General features: G+C 39.3%; 1 protein-coding gene across 2 annotated transcripts in view; it reads left to right on the plus strand.

Annotated features, from left to right (window-relative positions):
* Positions 1–6: 6 nt before the first annotated feature.
* BRD7 (bromodomain containing 7) overlaps positions 7–19,740 on the plus strand; it is a 29,652-nt gene continuing 9,918 nt past the window's right edge. The window contains exons 1-12 of one of the 2 annotated variants that reach the window (XM_014523835.2): positions 7–79; positions 189–391; positions 3,597–3,726; positions 4,200–4,257; positions 6,569–6,713; positions 9,706–9,816; positions 13,120–13,304; positions 13,608–13,694; positions 14,302–14,425; positions 15,530–15,605; positions 16,363–16,470; positions 18,589–18,721. In XM_014523835.2, coding sequence (XP_014379321.1) covers positions 31–79; positions 189–391; positions 3,597–3,726; positions 4,200–4,257; positions 6,569–6,713; positions 9,706–9,816; positions 13,120–13,304; positions 13,608–13,694; positions 14,302–14,425; positions 15,530–15,605; positions 16,363–16,470; positions 18,589–18,721 — 1,409 coding nt within the window. In that variant the 5' untranslated portion in view covers positions 7–30. The remainder of the gene's footprint in view (positions 80–188; positions 392–3,596; positions 3,727–4,199; positions 4,258–6,568; positions 6,714–9,705; positions 9,817–13,119; positions 13,305–13,607; positions 13,695–14,301; positions 14,426–15,529; positions 15,606–16,362; positions 16,471–18,588; positions 18,722–19,740) is intronic. The other variant, XM_014523836.2, reaches the window with a different exon arrangement.

The raw sequence follows: 19,740 nt of genomic DNA on the forward strand, positions 1-19,740 counted from the left end.
GCAACAACAGCAGCCGCAGCAGCCGCCGCCATGGGGAAGAAGCACAAGCGGCACAAGGCCGACAAGCGCCCTTATGAAGGTAGCGCGGGGCGGGGGGCGCGGGGCGGGCCTTGCGGGGAAGGGGAGCTGCCCCGGCCCCGTCGCGGTCGTCCCCGCACGCTGACCCCGTTCTCCCCCCCGGCCCGCAGAGTACGTGGAGAAGCCCCTGAAGCTGGTGCTGAAGGTGGGAGGCAGCGAAGTGACGGAGCTGTCCACGGGGAGCTCGGGGCACGACTCGAGCCTCTACGACGACAAGGCCGAGCACGAGAAGCACAAGAAGAGGAAGAAGAGGAAGAAAGGAGAGAAGCAGCCGCCCGGGGAGGAGAAGGAAAAGAGAAAGAGGAGAGGAAAGGTAGTCACAGCGCAGTTTGGGTTTCAGAGGCGGGGCGTGAGGGGCAACGCTTGGCCGCTTCTGAGCTTTCTGCCTTCCCGATCCGTGTTAGAAGCAGACCCAGGGGCAGATGCAACATGACTGCTGTAGGGGTCATTTACTCCCTGTCCTGTTTTGTGGTAAATTTGCTCTGTAGTGAGACAGACATGTGACGAGGTCTCCTAAGGTAGCTCTCTGGAGGAGGCGCTGCTTCTACCTCCAGCCATGAGGAGTCTGCACTGAGAAGGGGCTCCCTGGGAGTAAAGTTGACAGAGGTGGGAGATATGCAGCACTTAAACTGGAGAACAGCAAAGGCTAGTTTGCCATGGGCTCTCTCCAGCTTTTCTCCAAGTAAATTGAGACTATACCAGGATAATGTGTCATGTGTCCACACCCGAGGGGGAAGTGAATGCATTTTGTTCTTAGACGGGAGCAGGTGATGCTCTCAAAGCACTGCATCTTCCTTATTTTTTTCCCTTGCTCATATTAAAGGATGTTAATCTGATCTAGCTGAAACTTTCTTACCTTAATAAACTCTACTGATTACTCCATGCTTTTAGAGAATGGGTATGTTTAAAGTTTACAATTGGGAAGAGACTACAATATGAATTGAGTATAAACTAAATATATTTACGTATGGCTGAAAAAAGTCACTCAGAACAAGTGACTTCCATATTCATCTTCCGTGCAACCTTGTAGCCATAAAAACTTCAACTTTGTGGTAGTGGCCTAATTTCTTGTTTGCTGTCACTTGTCTGCATTCTCTCTAAAGGGGCCAGCTGCTCTGTGGGTCATTGCTAGGCAAGCTAAACTGCTCTTCCCCCCTCTTTGGATCGCTCTATATAAGCCTACAGGTGACAGGCCTTTGCCATGTGCATGGAGTCAGATTTTTCCCACTTCTAGACTAGGGCCTTTTTCCCACTTCTAGACTAGGGCCTGAGTTATAAACCCCTTGTATATTGACTGATTACCAGGGAACCAGGTTTTCTGTTTCTCACGGGGTGGGGGAAAAGGCCATCTTAACCTTTTAACTGAGAAAAATGTGGATTTCTCATTTTAACAGAAATATGTAGATTTTGCACCTTTGCAAAGAGCTCTCTGCAGCTGACAGAGTTGCAGCATTCAGCAAGCTGTGGGGAATGGGAGGATGGCAGTCAGGCAGGGTGCACCATATGCATGTGTGTACATATGCATGTATGTTGCCACCAGGCAGCCTGGAGAACAGCTCCCACAGGCAAGTCTGGCAGGTAGGGGATTGAGGCCCCCTTAGGGAAGCAGGGATGGAGTTTGGCAGGGCTGGGGTTGCTACTGCTGCTGTCTAGCTGGGACAGTGCATGGGGCTTGGGGGCTGGGGCTGTGTGGCTGCAAGGCCCCAGTGAGGAGCAGGATGGAGCTATGGATAGCTCGTCAGGGGCAGGGGGGAGCTGGTTCCGTGCTGCTGCGTGCGCTCCCAGGCAGGTATGGGGGGCACGTGCCCCCAGATTTGTGCACGGGGCAAGAGTTGGGGATAGGTGTGGGCTGTCCACTGTGGGCTCAGGCTCCCTGCTCTGCTGCCCTCCCCCTGGGGCTTCTGCAGCCCAGCGGGTGGGACCTGGCATGGTAAGGCAGAGTGGGGCCGGGCGGGGAAGCTTCTTGCAAGCCCCATGCCACCCTGGTGAGGTGCCTCCTGCTTGCATGGCAGCAGCAGGGGTAGTGGCATAGAGTTGTGCCCCTCGCTGCTGCCAGGCAGGCAGGGGGCACCTCACCAGGGTGGCATGGGGCACCCAGCGGCAAGAAGCTGCCCTGCCCTGCTCTGCCACACCAGGTCCCACCCACTGGGCTGTGGAGGCCCCAGGAGGAGGGCAGCAGGGCAAGAAGCCCAAGCCTGCAGTGGACAGCCCACCCCCTCCCTCTCCCCCATGGGCTCCACTCCGGCCGTGCTACCCATGGGGGAGAGGGAGCTGGGTTTCTCACTCTGCTTCGCCATCACCTCCCATGAGCAGCAGCCAGGGCTCGGGTGCTGCTGCTGCAGGAGGAAAGGGGCTGCAGACCTGGGTCCCTGGCCCCATAGCCCTGGCAGCTGGGGGGCACCCCTCTGGTAGGGGTGGGGGTCCTGGAACCTGCATCCTAGTGAGCAAAAGGGGGCAGGGGGAGCTCTGATTTTTCCAGTATAAAAACAACCCAAAATCAAATACTAAAGTTTATAGGTATTCAGAATTGATTTTATTATAGTGATTGAGGCACTGGTAAGCTTCCAAATTGTTTTGATATATTTACAATTTTAAAGCATTGTGTTCAATTGATACATATATACATACACATATATAGTGGCAGTTCATTTTAATCACAGGTTTTGGGGGTTTTAATCAGTGAATTTGCTGGATTTTTTTTTTTTTTTAATTGGAGAATTTGTGCTTTTTAATTTGAGAAAACTAGGATCCCTGCTGATTACCTCAGCAAGCCTGATTTAGGTTCAGTATCTGCACTCTGGTTTTCTGGGACTGGTAAGGAGCAAGTAGCATATTCAAAACAATATTTATTCTTGACCATAAGAACACGAGAGAGCAAGGATTTTAACATAATAAATGTATATATACAGAAGTCTGTCTAGGTAGAGCTCCTCTTCCTATTCCTCCCAGTCATTAGCTATATCATCTCAACTTTTTCAGACTTTTTTCTGAACATATCTTCCCCCCATTCTTTACAGAAGTTTAAGCTGTTTATTGTCCTTTTTGTTGTAATCCTTCTGGCTGTCTGTGGAAAAGATTCTCTTTACAGAGTAGTTTGTCATACACAAATATGGTAGGATTGTTGTGTTGTTGTATCTGTGGTGGTTCTTGCATATTCCCTAGACCAAGGTTTGTTTGGTAATCTCTTATTGGACCAAATATTTATTTGTGAGAGATGTTAAGACAACCTTCCAGGCACGACATTCTTTTCCTTGGGTCTAGAAAAAAAATTGGATACAACTTAAGCCAAATACAAGAGTTTTAAAAAAAAATTGGATTCTTCGTTTGAAGAAGGGGCAGTAAATCTCTGACAGATAATCACAAATAAAGGGTTTTTTAAAAAAAAGATAAACTTGTTCATGTAGTTAATTACTCTATCTTACAGCAGGTGGAGCTAGTACATTAAGATTGAATGTTTCTAAAAGCCTGTGGAGGCTTTGCTTTTTTTTCCTCTCTTGAACTTGCCTATCTGTTTCTAGGAGGATAAAAAGAAACGAGATCGGGAACACCTGGAGAGTGAGGGAGAAAGAGAACTGAGATGTCAGACTCCTGTGAGACTGGAATTGCCACCAGAAAAACCACTGGCAAGTACTTTAGCAAAACAAGAAGGTAAGAAAAATTGAAGTACTTGGTCCTACGGTGCTTTTAAAGCCAAATAATTTTTTTCAACAATAATGGCCTGTATGAGTGCTGTCTGGTCTGCTGTAGCAACTCCAGTTTTCTAGTATTGAAAACATTTTTGTTTCTTCATGTATGTATCAAAAAAACTTGGCACTTTATATCATAACAGACAACATATTGCAAACAAAGAGATGCACACCAAGCCACAAACAAAAGCCTAGCCCATGATAAAGTTCTACTGTTAGTTTAGTGTTTTCAAAACAATGCCTATTACCTCATTCAGTAAGGCTAATTATTAAAGTCGTTTCTGAGTTTTGTTTGCTGCTACAATGTTTTTCATGTGGAAAAAAATTAATATTTGGCATTTAGTTTAACATAAGGTAGGTGTTTTGAATAACACTTTTAGGAGTTTTAGTTTCTCTTTGTAATTGTTTCCTTCCCTGCCCCCTTTTCTTTTGTAGAAGTAGAACAAACACCACTTCAAGAAGCTTTGAATCAACTCATAAGACAGCTGCAGAGGTGTGTACTTGCTCTACTAGCTTCCAGAATGATGAAATGAATTTGATAACCTGGGTTGCTAATGGGTGTAACATGAACAGGTGTTCTTTAAGCCATGTGACACTTATAGGCTTGGTCAGTTTTGAGGTGCTTGATAGTTATTTTGCTTAGCAACAGCAGCACCATAAACTGCCAAACATTGTTGTCAGCACTTGATTTGCTTTGTGTGTCCATCTGTCCGTCCGTCCATCCAGAAAGGCAGGGAGTGAGAGTTAAGGGAACTTGGGGCAACCTTATAAAGTCAGATACTCAAAGCATGGCATCAGCTTTAGCTTTTCCTCGGTCTTAGACTACCTGTAAATAACTGCTATAATGTTTTAATTGGTTTCAAAGACCATTAAAAAGAAATGGAAAGAATATTATCAGAAATGCTTTAATTCTCAAAAATACACATTATTATATTTGCATTCAATAAGTTGTCTTCAGGTGCAAGAGTATACAGTATTTGTCAAAAATAACCTAATTTACCTAATTTTCAAGTAAGTGAAGGGATTTTACGGATTGATTAAGTAAAATGTAAACGTACATGTAAATTAGCTTTGTAAAGTCGAGTGCTGAACAAGAGCATTTTAATAAGTTAAGTTTGTCAAGCAAAGTTTTTTGTTTTTGAGGGCTTTTCTTGGTTATGTTTTTGTGGTATGAAGCCACCAGGCCTCTTAAATAAAGCCTTCCCTAATTCTGTGGGAGGAAAATTCATAGCCTGTGCCTAGCTTACAAATGTGAAGATGATAAATAGCATCCAGCTGAAAAGCTAGCTTTGCTAACCAATCTCAGTTACCAGGTTCTTGATGTCTCCATATATCAGGTTCACAAAATGGTATATAGCTTTAAAGTGTTTCATTTTCAGTAATTAAAAGTTTTAGTTATTTTGTAGTAATTTTTCAAGTTTTAAAAATACTGACGTTCAGTTAATTCAGTTTCTCAACTACAAGGATGCTTGTTAAGGTAGTAATTTTAAATTACATCTTCAGATGAAGAGGAAGTGGTAAAAGCCAATTCAGTATTTAGACAGTTTAGGCAATGGAGGACAAACACAAGAGGGGAAGACAGGCCTTGGTGTAAATCACTAGAGTTTAAAATAATCTCCAGCTCTGTAATAAAAATAAACTCCAGCACATGCTTTCTCTCTAATATCAGTGTTTCCAAAAGGTCAATCACAAAAGTACATTGGTGCTACTTATAATCTTGCATCAAATCTGATTTTGACATTTGACAGTAACATTTGTGTGAGGACAAAAAATAAGTTCCCCTTCAACTTATAACTGTGTGTAAGACTTTCTTCAACTAATAACTTAAAGCTGCTTTTGGCCTATTGCGATGCTACTTTCCTGTAGATCTTTCAAGTACATTGTTACAAAGATATGTACACGCACACAGTAATGTGCAGACACCTCACCAACTGCTCTATGATTAAAAATAATAAATGCTACTTTGTCAACATGGCTATATGTTAAAATATTTAGGATGATTGATTATATTAGTTCTTTAATGTGCTTATCAGTGTTTTTAAAATGTGATGGTTTTTTGCTTCTGCCCTCTTGCTGACAGACTGGGCTCTTGGCTGTTCCCAGGGCTGCCATTTTTAAAGGTTTATGGCTGCACCTTTTCTGATATCCTTCAACAAATCAAAATAAAGCACTCCCCTAAAGTTAACTGATTCCAGTTGGATGAAAAGTCAGGCTTGTTACCTTATGCAAGTTTAGTACCTTATCCCAGCTCAAGATATACAGTGAAGAAATTTGGTAGAATCCAGCTGACTAGGCAAAGCCATCAACTTATGTATTTAACTACCGCATGATATCAACTTGTGATTGTCGCATTCAGAAAGCTGTTTTTGGATTTTCTGATCATGACCTTTACAAAAGATTGAACAAAAATCTGATTCTGAGTGGTTCTAAGTTTTAAAAAGTTTTAAAATTAAACTAGAACCAAAATATATGTTTTTTTTTGCAACAATAAACTTTATCTTTCAAGACCAGTACAAGTAATCCTTTTCTCTCCCTCTGATCCGGTTAGAAAGCAATACCCATTAAAAAAAAGAAACAAAATGTTTCTCACCTTTAAAAAAAAAAAAAAAAAAATCCTCAGAGGACCTGCAAATAGTCAGCCTACAAATATGGAACAAACTGAATGATTGTGCTGATGTGAGACATGTCTTGCTTCAGTTCTGTGGTTCCTTTCAACTTAGTTTTTCTTCTTCTGATAATTCCAATCTCAATATGTTCTGTGTTGTTAAAATTAAACAGAAGTGGTTTTTTTCATGTCTTAACAGAAAAGATCCAAGTTCATTCTTTTCATTTCCTGTAACTGACTTCATTGCTCCTGGCTACTCCATGATCATTAAACATCCAATGGATTTTAGTACCATGAAAGAAAAGATCAAGAACAATGGTTACCAATCCATTGAAGAATTAAAGGTATTTATAATATTGTTTAATATTGCTCTAGAAGGTAAAATGACATTGGGGGCACGAGCAGTTGTACTATCCTGGCTTATTCAGTCTTTCATTTAAGTTGTCTTGAACTCCACCTTTATGGATATAGATATAGATAGTTGGCAAAAATCAGCGCGTCTGGCTTTAGCAGTATTTTCTGCTGATCAAACATACTTGTATGCATGTGAACACTTTTTTTTTTTTTAATTTTCAGTGTGTCCAGAAAAAAAATGGATGACAAACAAAAACTTCTAAAGCATTGAATAGAATAATAATGTTTCAAGAAGGTCATATGCTTTTTAATGGGGATATCTGCAATCTATTTTCAGGCCTACCAATCTGAATAGTTTTCTTGTATGATGTAATTTAGTGATTTTTCAGCATTATGTCAATGAAGTTAACATTTACATCTCCTAGTTTGCATTACAAACAAAAATGTAGGCTTTTAACTATAATTCTTTTAAAGAATATAAAATATTCAAGTCAGTAGAAAACTGAAAGAGAATGTTTCAATAAGAAGCTTTACTTTAGAGTCCAAAGAAACTATCAGCTTGACCCTCAGTTCTGTTTCATATTTCTCTGTATGGGAATCAAATGGTAGAATTTATAGTGGACAGCATTTCTGTTAAAAAGTGAGGGATCCGATTAATCAAGTCTTTCTTTCTTAATATTTTCCCCATTATCTCTGCAAAAATACTTGCCTCTTTTATATTTGTCTTCTGTATAATGGGTTTAATCCTGTGATCTCCATGAAGAGTTGTCCGTATGTACCACCGCCTTCACTTCCCATTAATTTAAAAAATACAGTCAAATATCTGTCACATTATTTTGGTCTCAGTAACAAATCTGTCATTTTAAGAGCTCAGCTGAAATCTTCAGGACTTGATTTATCTATTGCAATGGGAAAGAATTTGCCTTCACTGGGACATCTGAGAACAGTCTTATGTTCAGTGGAATCTGGTCAGGGATGCTACTTAGAGTTCTGGATAAACACAGTTTTCATATTGATGTTTTGTGGCTTCCCAAATTAATTTTGGAATGCAGAAATGTTATACGCCATGTTGCTTGCATGACGTAAGTGATTCCCCAAAAAATCCAGGAAAAAACTGGGAAGGATGGAGGCCATAACAGATATAATTAAGGAGAGTAGAGGAATGATTCTGTTCCTGTCAGATAGGTGTTTCTCTAGTTTACACAGGCTAACAATCACAGAAACTGTTTTTTTAACAGTGTTACACCCATAGCCCTTAATTTTTTTTTTGCGTTTCTCACACGCTTGAATTTGCAAAAATTCAGGATGCACAAGGATTACTGCTCAGATCATGCAATAATGATCATGAGGTTACCTGTGTACTTTTGCAGATGTTGCAAAGTACCATTTTGAAGGGTAGCAATATTACCAAATTCCCTAACACAACTGACTTAAACTGAAGCAGTTGGTCTCACCTGTACTTAGCTTAGACTGTGACTACTACTTCCTTAGACTTGATGAAACGTAAGGTGTTTGATACCAAAATGCTTGTCTGACATCTCCCCCAACTATAAAAGTTGGTCTAATAAAATATGTTCCTCATCTCACAAATCTTGCTAACTTCAGAAGTTTAATTTTTGAGTAACATGCATGCAGTTTGTGCAGATAGTATCTAGATTAGTTACCTTTTTTAATTTGTATTTAATCAGATGCATATTCTTATTCAGAACTCTGAAACAAGACAAAAACATTCACTGTTGTTTCAGCTGGTTCAGATTTAATCTGGCAGAAGCATCTAGACAATCTGTTTCTCTCAGCTTTTTGGCTTCTTCCCTCTTCACAAACATCAGGACTGATTCATAGTGGAAGACTGTTAGCTCTGCAAAGAGCATTTCTTGTTTCCCTCTGTCTCTGAGGTACCAAGGTAACATCTGGCCCCTCAGCGATTAACAAAAGCTATTCAATCAAATAAAGGTATATAAAGATTGTTCTGTCTGCAAATGTTTAAACAATGATTTAAAATGGAATTCCAAATTTTTGTGTTCTTAAAATGTAGTCGGATCCAGTTATGAAATTAACCAGAAAATAGTTCTAAACAAGTTTTTTTTGGTGTTGAGCTTTAATTTCATAGAGCAGTACAACTTAATGAGCAAACATACGTAATGTTTCCTTTCTACTAATAGATCATAAAATAAAAAAGATAATTGAGATAATTAGGGTGCTGTTCTGTACTGGTAAACCAAACGGCTGCATTGAATTATATTCCTTTTGTATAATCTTACTAAATTTCACCGATTGGATTTATTGGTAAGTGGCCAATTTAAAACAAAATGGTCAGGAGTAATTCAGTTTTTCTTTTCTATTTTTAATTAATTCGTTTAATTTTTAAACAGTTTTAAATATTTGAGTATTAACTTTATTCTGGAGTAAAAATAAAGTGAATCTACAATGCGCAGCCTTAAACTGGTGTTTAGTTACTCCACTCCAGTGTAAGTCTCTCTCACATTTTGGAGTGAGTATGCTGGCTGTGTCCCTTTCTCTGCTCATTTTTATCCTGGGCAGCTGTTTGTTCAGTAGAAACTTACTCCTCCCCATATCTAATACCAGGATCTATAATAGCACCTACTGCAGGCATCTAGCTTGAGAGAACTGGTCATGTCTGCTTTGGACTGTGGAGTAAAATCTAGGGTAAATTATTCTGTGGTAATAATGTTGTGTATTGACACTTAGTATAACTTCATCTATGCATTTTCCCCATCCCAGCCTGGGTACAGCCAGAGGCAAAACGTTCCAGCTCTGGCCAGATTCAGCCCATGAGCTGTACACTGCCAGTGTGTTTTAAATAAAGTAAAAACATGCTTTAATGAAATTATCCTCTTATTTATGAATTTCCACGAAATTTGTTACCTTCAACTGAAGAGACAGCCCGTATTGTATCAGTATTCTAATATCACGTCTTTCAAAATTGGCTTAACTTATTTTATGAATTAATTTTTTGTTCAGGACAACTTCAAACTGATGTGTACTAATGCCATGATCTACAATAAACCAGACACCATTTATTACAAAGCGGCAAAGAAATTACTGCACTCAGGGATGAAAATTCTTAGCCAGGTAAGGGAATATTATAAATAATCAGATGTTTTTGTAGTTATTTTAAAAGACGTAGGAAGATCCTCATGTTTTCTATTAAACAGTCTGAAATAATGTTTTTAAAGGATCTCTCCTCTTCATGTCATTTTCGGTTTCAGATAGTTCAAACGGATATCAAAAGGAATTGTTCTTTTCTATAACGTTTCCATTATCTGTGCCAAATAAGCTACTTCTGTTTCAGGGAATTCATATCTGGGAGAAGGATTTACTTTACTTTCTAACTCTAAAATTTGCTTTTGCATAAATATAAATTAACGTCACAGACATGCTCATAAAGATGAAGGAAGGTAAGAACTGTTGAATCATCTTCCAGGATCTGTCATATAATACAGGAAATACAGTTTTACCAGCTTACCCATTTATAACTTGTGTTTGGGTAAAGCATATCTTCCAAAGAAGCATCTAAAAGATGGATAATTCATCAATTTCTTTGATAGCTTGTTCCCCACTCTTTGGTATTCTAATATCACATCTTTCACAATTGGTTTAACTTATTTTATGAATTCATTTTTTGGTCAGGACAATTTCAACTTATTTCCAGCTTGAATTTGTTTGGATGCAGTTTCTAATCCAGTGGTTCTCAGTGTTTTCAGACTCATGGCACCTGTCATTGGACTTGAAGCATCTCTCGCTAACTTTTGTGACTTGGATTGGTACCCTGTTTCAAAATCTGAATGTATATATTACAGTGCTTACCCTCCTTGTTGAGGGGCCAGGCAGTAGGGTTGAGGGATCTTCCAGGGAGGGACAAGCCTGAGCCTGCTCTTATCTGCTTCTCTCTTCATACCTCGTGGCACCATTCAAAGGATCTGGTAGCACCCCAGGGTACCATGGCACTCTGGTTGAGAATCACTGTTCTTATCCATTTATTCATGCTCTGCATTTCTCTGTTAGATCAAAGACCTTAATATCCAGTATTTTTACTTTGCAAAGGTACTTTGACACTAGCCAAGTTACCTCTCCATCTTCTCTTTTGATAAACCTACCAGACTGAATTCAAGTCTTCCCATATACAGCCTCTTTTCTACCTCCTGAATTATTTTTGTGGCTCTTAATGGCACATCTTCTAATTTTTCAGTAACCCTTTTAAAATGTATTCACCAGAGTTGAAAAACAGATTGGCATGTTCAAGAGTCCTCTGCTTCCTGCACTGCAACCTTCTTCTCTCTTTTTCTAAGCAGGATCCAGCTTACTGAAAGTTTGAAAATTTGATCTTTCCTGTTGCATATCTTAGAAATGGGAAGTTCAAGCAACAAAATAATACTACTAAAAATCTCATGTTCCTTGGACTGCAAAGCCCAGCACCTACATTCAATCTATCATAATATTGTAGCATAGTGTATCTGCCCTTTGACATTTTATTAGTGTTTACACTAGAGACTGGGAGAAATATTTTGCTTCAATAAATAGTTGGATGACAAGCCTAAAATAGCTGATTTTTCTTAAGGCTGAAACAGTTTCATCTAAGAAACCTACCAGGAACTAAGAAAATTATACAAGATGAGAACCTCCTACCCCTCCCCACCCAGATTTCAACATAAAAACTAAGTTTGCAGGTATAGCTACAGTCAGCAATCAGTAGCAGTAAGCTGCTCTAAAGCCGCTTATTCCATCTTGGAAGTTCTTATGCCAGTATCCCAGTGGATAAGCTTAAACAGCAAAATAGCACTTCTGTCCATATAGCTCCATCTGTGTCAGAGCTTTTGCTTATTTTACTTATCACAGCTATGTTGGTTAGTGGTCTGTTTGTGTGTCTGTGTTTGCATTTTTCCCCCTTATTGCCCCTAACATGCAACTGTCTCTTCATAATTTTCTAGTAGGCCTTTTCTAAGTACAAAGCACATTTAATGTGATTTTCTAGGTACAAAGCATATTTAATTGATTATGCTTTTAATCGTAGAAAAATTAAGGTTGGAAGGGACCTCAGGAGGTCATCTAGTCCAATCCCCTGCTCGAAATAAGACCGTCCCCAACTAAATTGTATCAGCCAGGGCTTTGTCAAATTGGGCCTTAAAAACCTCCAGGATGGAGATTCTGCCACCTGTTTAGGTAACCTGTCCAGTGTTTCACCACCTTCCTAGCGAGAGAGTGTTTCCTAACGTATCTAGCCTAAACCTCCGTTGCTGCAACTTGAGACCATTGCTTCTTATTCTGTCATCTGTCAACATGGAAAAGAGTTTAGCTCCATCCTCTTTGTAACCACCCTTCAGGTAGTTAAAGGCTGCTGTCAAATTCCCCCTTGGTCTTCTCTCCAGTTTTAAGGTTAACCAGTCTAATGCTGTCAAAGAAATGGAATGTATCTCTGCAATGTCACTATCAAATTTGTATAGAGGGCAGTGTTATGTGGTCCATAGTTTGATCAGGATTACCACAGTCACATTTTGCAGAACTCCCTGCTATATGAAAATCCAAAACAGGAAAATCCACAACTACTGTCATCACAACGGCGACCGAACGCACAACAGCCTTCCAGTTGATGGAGCAACAACCATAAAAATCAATTCCATGAGGGAGCCAAAGTCTGCTTTTCTGAAATCCAGGGTCAATACTCTGCTGCTCTCCTTTCTTCCCTTTGTCAGGATCCTGAACTCAAATATCTCATGCTCACTGCTACCCATGTTGCCATCCATTTCTGCATCCCCCACCAATTCTTACCTGTTTGTGAGCAGCATGTCAAGAAGAGCACAGCCCCTAGCTGGTCTATCCAACAGCTTGGCCAGGAAGTTGTCCCCAGCGCTCTCCAAAAACTTCCTGGATTTCCTATGCAGTGCTGTATTGCCCTCCCAGCAAACGTCAGGGTGACTGGCATCCCCCAGGAAAACCTTTCAGTGTTAAAACTGCTTGAAAAAACTTTGAAATTGTAATAGGCCACATGAATAACTAGTGTAGTCAGTAATTATTTGTGACTGTTACAGTTGTAACCACTTGGAAACAAAGATCATCAAGTGCCCTTATTTTCTCATGAACCTTCTTCCCATACTGACTTTCTTATGCAATTCCAATGATAATCAGTAAAATAAAATTAATGTTAGTGTTTGAGAAATGATAGAATTGAGTTTTCTGCTCACTATCAGGTGCCATGCTAGAGCTAGTTTGCTAATTAAATACAGAACGTATTAGTGTTTCAAGCGTTTAATTTTCCATTGTTTAGATTGCGTGTTTTAGTTGGCAGTATTGAAAGGAGTGCATTTAACTCAGCCTTTCTGTGAAGTAATAAAAGGATTAACTAAAGATATGAAATAAACATTTCTGATATGTTTTTAGGAGAGAATTCAGAGTTTGAAACAGAGCATAGAATTCATGGCTGACCTGCAGAAGACCAGGAAACAAAAAGATAAGACAGAATTGCAGCCAAATGGTGAAAACGATCATGTCCTTGCGAAAGACAAAGAAGAATCTATGGAAACTGATGTAAAAACCTTTAAAACTCCCAACAAGGAACAAAAAAGGTCAAGTACTATTAAAGTATTGTCTTAGTACTGATTTTAAAGTTACACCCAGTCTAATTTCACTGAAAGAAAGCAACTCCTACAGACTAGTGGACATAACCTCATATATTTCTGGCATTGGTGTGTGTTCCAAGATAATCTGATTCCTTATCTCTTAGGACTTAGTCTTGGAGGTTTTTTCCTCCTTTTATTCTAGACTCTTCCAAGTGTCAAAATAATTAGAAAAAAACGCCCATTTAGAGCCATGTTAGAAAATATCTGTATTTTGCATTGAATAATTTTGCTTAAATCTAACAACTCTAGCTCCGAACTTGTTTTGGATTGCCAGACTACCTCCAGTCCTCAAATTCTGTGCAGACTGCCATGCATCTTTATCAACCAACTTTCAAGGTGGGGAGCAAGTTGATGGACATAAGCAAGTTTGCATCTAAATTTATGTAATCTGAGGTTTCTTATGGCAAGTACTGACTGTTTGCTGCTAGATGTCTAAGGTACACTTGTGATCACTTACTGCTGTGTGCAACTGCAGCAGTTACACTAAATTTAGATATCCATGAATATCCCAAAATTACTTGTGAATCGATTACTTGATTTTTTTTTTTTTTTTTTTTTTTCCCCTGAAGATTATCCTTCTTAGGTCCTTTGTCCCACTGTAGCAATGAGAGTGCCTCAAATGGGCAATCCTTTGTAATTGGAGAAACTTTTATACTCCGAAGTGTCTCTAGCTTTTGGTCCAGAGAGCACCAAATTATTTGCAGACAAGTCAACTATGTGTCTTCCAGACAAACGTGTATTTTTCTTAATTATATTTTTCTTAATTACATTAAATATGTTCAAGCCAAACTCTCTTTTGTATATTAGTTCGGTGTGCAGAAACAGTCGTTATTTTAATCTGACAGAGAGCGTTTCTTCATTGTACCCTTGCCAATATTTATAAATGATTTGATGATTTTGCTGGTTTAAGGCAGGTAAAGAGAAAATTATTTCTTATTTTCAGGAAAGACAAAGATCTACTTGAGGAAAAATTAAGAAACAATAATTTGGAGAGGGAGCAGGAACAGATTGATCGTATTGTTAGAGAATCAGGAGGAAAGTTAACAAGACGACTTGCAAACAGTCAGGTAAATATTGGGCAGGTGTGGAAACTCCATTTACTTTGCAGTGAATCTTGTACACCTCTAACATTCATGTTAAAAGCCACAGAGTAAGAACCAAAAAGTATTTAAGCCTTCAAAAACATTGCTCTTCTAGATATGGCGCTCTCTAAAAACAGGCTACCAACTAGATTTAATTATACAAGTGTTCTTGTGTTGCAGGTGTTGGAGGTAGAAGAGACCTAAGAGTAAACAATCAGGCCCATTTACTTTTGACTAGATGTTTGAATGCAGCCTTAAGTGAAAAAATCTGCATGAATTCTTTATAGCATTAAGCATGTCTGTCATTTGCTGTAATTTTTTAATTCAACTGCTAGGCCCTTAAAAGTAGAATTTCATTTAGTTATCTATTCAGAACGGCTATGCTTAGTGCCATATTTCCTCATGTACAACACACCTTGGACTTGAAAAAAACAAGTGTGCATTACAATCTGCTTTTCAAAAACAAACAAGTTATTTCCTTGTACAGTAGCATCATCTAGGGAGCGAAGCCTGCTCTTTGTTCTGCTCCCTATGAAACACTACAGAATTGACTTCTGTTTTTACCTGGTAAGTGGCAGAACCTGCTCTTACCATATTTTTCGCATACAATGTCACTCCAATTGCCAGCAGCCCTTTGGGAGAACGATGTACGTAGAACGATGACAGTATACAGTCATCTGGAGTACAGTGCATTGTTGAGACTATACATATGGGACCTACTAATAAAGACCACAAAATTGTGAGCATTTTTTAACACAAGAAGTTAAGTCTCTGATGCACAGGACAAAACATTCAGGAGTAAACAAATAGTTATCACTTCATTTTTAAAATCCCAGGTGGATTTTGACATTTAACACTCTGATGTTAAATGCTTTGGATTTAGACCAGTAGTAAAGATACTGAAAAAGGAGAAAGTTAACATTTAAGGTTATGCTTCAAACCTGATCTTTTGCATGTCTTAGTATGGGGAAAATCCTTTTCAGTTATTTAGTCCATAGTCGTAAGGAGAAAAAAATAAAAGGTTTCCATCAGTAAGACACTAGAACTCTTAAATGTTGTCACATAATCCTGTTTTAATTTTTATTTCAGTGCGAGTTTGAAAGAAGAAAACCAGATGGTACAACAACCCTGGGACTTCTTAATCCAGTTGACCCTAATGCAGGAGGTATGTCTTTGTTGAACATGTTAATAATAAGTTAATTCCTAGATTCCCCTCTTGGTGTCTGGTTTAGATCCCACTGCTAGAGAACGATGTTTATTGGCACACAGTGCAGATTTGCCAAAAATGGCCACCAGAGGCTCACTTGGATGACTGAGCACATGTAGTCATCTCACTTCTACCCTCTAGTGCAGGTTGTTGCCAGCTAAAAGAGGGCATGGCTAGAGTTTTTTACTATTAACTGTCTCCAGAATAGGAGGAAGCATAAAAGTGATGAAGCTTTCCCCTCTCCTTCCCTCTTCTGCATCCAGTTTGTCAGCAAAGAGGTATCAGGGTCAGTGTTCAGTTGTTTATGTTTCACATTAATTTCTCTTGTGTTAGACTCCCCCAGCAAGGGAAAGGCAGGAAGGAGGAAGACTGTTCTAATTTATCTTCAGCATGCCCTTACAAACAATGAATTTCCATGAAAGGTGCTAATAAATATTTACCCAGTAAATCTTCTGGTCTCGCTTTTAAATGGGTTGATGCTTGTTTAAACATGAACATGAGCTTAGGTAAAAATATAATTTGCGGACTAGTATTGCAAGTTTGTTTTAGTCCTGTCTTAAATTATTTTCTCTGAAAACATCAGCATCTAATGCCTTCAGGGGTTGGACTAATGCATTTGAGAATTTTTTAATGTGTCTATATTTGAATAGTAAAGGTTTCTGAAGTTGTACATGTGCATGGCATCCTTCAGATTAAGTTATGTACTGTGTTACAGAACCAGGTTACTGCCCTGTAAAGCTGGGTATGACAGCTGGAAGACTTCAGTCAGGAGTTAATACTTTACAAGGATTCAAAGAAGACAAAAGGAACAAAGTTACTCCAGGTGAGTGTTTGGAGGGGGTGGGGCTGGGATTGTTTGGCTGTTCTTTTTTTTTTTTTTTTTACCCTAAGACTCCTTCCTTTTAAACAAAAACAACTAAGGTACTTTTTGGGTTTTTTAATCTAAACTGTTTCAGTTTTGCTATAGCATGGAAATAAATATTATGCTTTGATAGATGAAATTGGTGTCCTTAATGTCCCTTGAAACAAAATGGTGCATTTTATTGCCTGTCAAAAAAACTGACTTCTCCAGTCTAATTGTGTATTTGTTAGAAAGAATACACTTTATTTGCATGTGTACATACAAATAGGCAGGTAGGTTCTTCATTTGTAGGTGGAACTACCAGATTAATTATGTTGGTATGGGCACACAGTTTTCATATCCATGCTTTTGCAGATATAGACAGACTGGTATACCAATTACGTGATTAGACAAAGATATTAGGTATTGACTGATATATTTTTAGGATGTAACACTTCATAGACATTAGGGCTGGAAGGGACCTCGGAAGATCATCGAGTCCAGCCCCCTGCTCCAGGGGCAGGAAGTCAGCAGGGAGCGTAGGATCCCAGCAAGATAAACATCCAATTTTCTCTTAAAGGCGTTCATAGTAGGTGCTTGAACCACCTCCGGTGGCAGGCTATTCCAGATCTTGGGGGCTCAGCCAGTAAAGAAATTCTTCCTTATGTCCAGCCTGAAACGGTCTTGCAGGAGTTTATAACCATTAGTGCTTCCCTTGGGGCACTCTGTTGAACAAAAAGTTCCCCCAGATCCTGGTGGACACCCTTTACAAACTTATAGGTGGCCATCAGATCGTCCCTGAGCCTGCGCTTTTCCAGCTCTCAGCCTGTCATCATAAGGTCTGTTTTCCTGACCTCTGATCATGCACATGGCTCTTCTCTGGACTCTCTCAAGCTTCTCCACATCCTTTTTGAATTGCGGAGCCCAAAACTGGATGCAGTACTCCAGCTGCGGCCTCACCAAGGCTAAGTACAATGGGAGAACGACGTCCTGGGATTTGCTTGAGAAGCATCTATGGATGCAAGCCAGCATTTTGCTTGCTTTACTAGCTGCAGCATCGCATTGAAGGCTCATGTTCATCTTGTGGTCAATCATGACCCCCAAGTCCCTTTCATACATAGTGCTAGCCCGCATAGCACTGCCGAGCCTATAAGGATGCTGCAGGTTTTTCCTCCCAAGGTGGAGAACCTTGCATTTTTCGGTGTTAAACACCTCACCATACTTTTGTAATTAAAATTACAGATTTAGCCCACTTCTGGTATAGGAACATGAAGATGCAACAGGCAATACATTCTTCCAGGCAGTTAATCCCTCTTCCATTACCTACATATTCTTAGAAAACAATGTATCCACAGTTGAGACAATTCATCTTTTAATTACATGGGGACTATTCTAATATAATAAAAGCCTTAGTCTGTCTGTCTGTAATGCTCTGGGCCACCTACACATGCGCTACCAGGAGGGCCCAAAGTGTTATGGACAGAGGAGACAAGGGAGCTGTCGCGCCTCCTCTCCTCCCTTCTTGAAAATTTCAGTGGGGATTCCATTAGCTCCAAATGCCCTATCATTCTTTATCTGCTTGATGATTTTCCTCACCTTGTCAAGAGTTGAAGGAATTCCAAGATCATCTCTAACTGGATGTTGTTGGATGGAGTTGAAACCACCCTTATCAACAACAGAGTCTCAATTGAGAGGGGGAGGTGGTGGAGATCAGGGGAGGAAAGGAGGGGAATGGGGAGGGGGGGGGGGCAAATGCCCCCGTCATTCATGATGGGCAGTTTGCTAGTATTACATAAATGCTATATCACAAAGAAGGAAAATAGGAAAAAAAAAAACACTTAAGTCCACCTAGTTTCTATTTTTGGCCAAACTTATACTCTCATATATTTGTACATATATATTTATCCCAAAAATCTATTTTCGTATATTTTCTAATGACTTAATACAGTACAGTTAGAACATTTGTGTATACACTGCATTTTCAGTAAAATGCAGTGCTAGATGTTCTGTGTTTTTAGGACCACTTAAAATTGCCTTATAACTTAATTGAATATTTGCTTGTGTAACGTAAGCCTGATTTGGTTTTTTATTATTCAATAGTGGCATACTTGAATTATGGACCCTACAGTTCATATGCTCCAACCTATGACTCCACATTTGCAAATATCAGCAAAGAAGATTCTGATTTAATCTACTCAACATATGGGGAAGATTCTAATCAAGTATATTCCACGTAAGTAACCAGATATATTCCAGCTTCCAGTATTTACAGAAGTTATGCAGAAAAGGTAAGAGTTTGCATAGATTTGTTTTGGGATTTTTTTCTATTACAAGCTATATATACTGGGGGGAGGAAAGGAAGAGAGCAAATATTCCAGATTTTTTCCTAGCCAGTAGTAGCTTTGGTACCATAAGTGTATCTAAATCATCATTTTGCCCCGTATTCGTGGGATAGTTGGTCTTCAGTTTTCCTCATCACAAAGGAGAACTTTGTGTATTAAGTTTTCCAGTTTCATCTGTAATGCTTACTATTAGCAATAAGGCAAATTGATTAGAAGCTACAGTCTGAATAAACTGCTGGTCAAATTCTTGTTTGTAGGCTACAGACTCTTTTGCCTGAACTTGCTCCCACTCAGTTTGCAAGCCCAGCCCAACAGTTTGGCTGTTTAGAGAAGTCCTGAGCCAGTGTCCCAGTTCTCCTCTCAGAATTTCCATGCTACACCTTTAGCAGTCCAGTCTGTAGGGCTGTAATTTATGTAAAAAAGGATTAGATTTTAACCCCTATAATCACTCGGTGCAAATGCATCAACTTTAAAATAACTTGTAAATGGCATGTGACAATTCAATAATGGGACACTGAACCTCAAAATCATACTTCAAGAGTATTGTTAAACATCTACAAACCCTTATTTGAAAGAGAGTTACTTTAAAATACTCAAATTTTCAGAAGATCTGAAGAGATGGCTAGCTACATGATGATTTTAAAAACTGCTTAATCTGTTTCCCAAGTTTGTGTTAACAATACTAATAGTATGACCACAAGGCTTGGCCCTGATTCTCATACCTACTTGGTTTTGAGGAATATGTTACAGCATGTTTTCTCTTAGCCATTTTCCTGTATCCATCTATAAAAATAGCTAAAAGCCAGTAATTAAAAAATTAAACTCATCGTTCTTGAATAACAGTTTAAAATCTGAAGCAAAGTATTAAAGGCTATGCATGTATAGAGCAGTGATTCTCAACCAGGGTGCC

This window comes from Alligator sinensis, unplaced genomic scaffold (genome assembly GCF_000455745.1).
Source record: "Alligator sinensis unplaced genomic scaffold, ASM45574v1 scaffold933_1, whole genome shotgun sequence".
NCBI lineage: Eukaryota > Metazoa > Chordata > Crocodylia > Alligatoridae > Alligator > Alligator sinensis.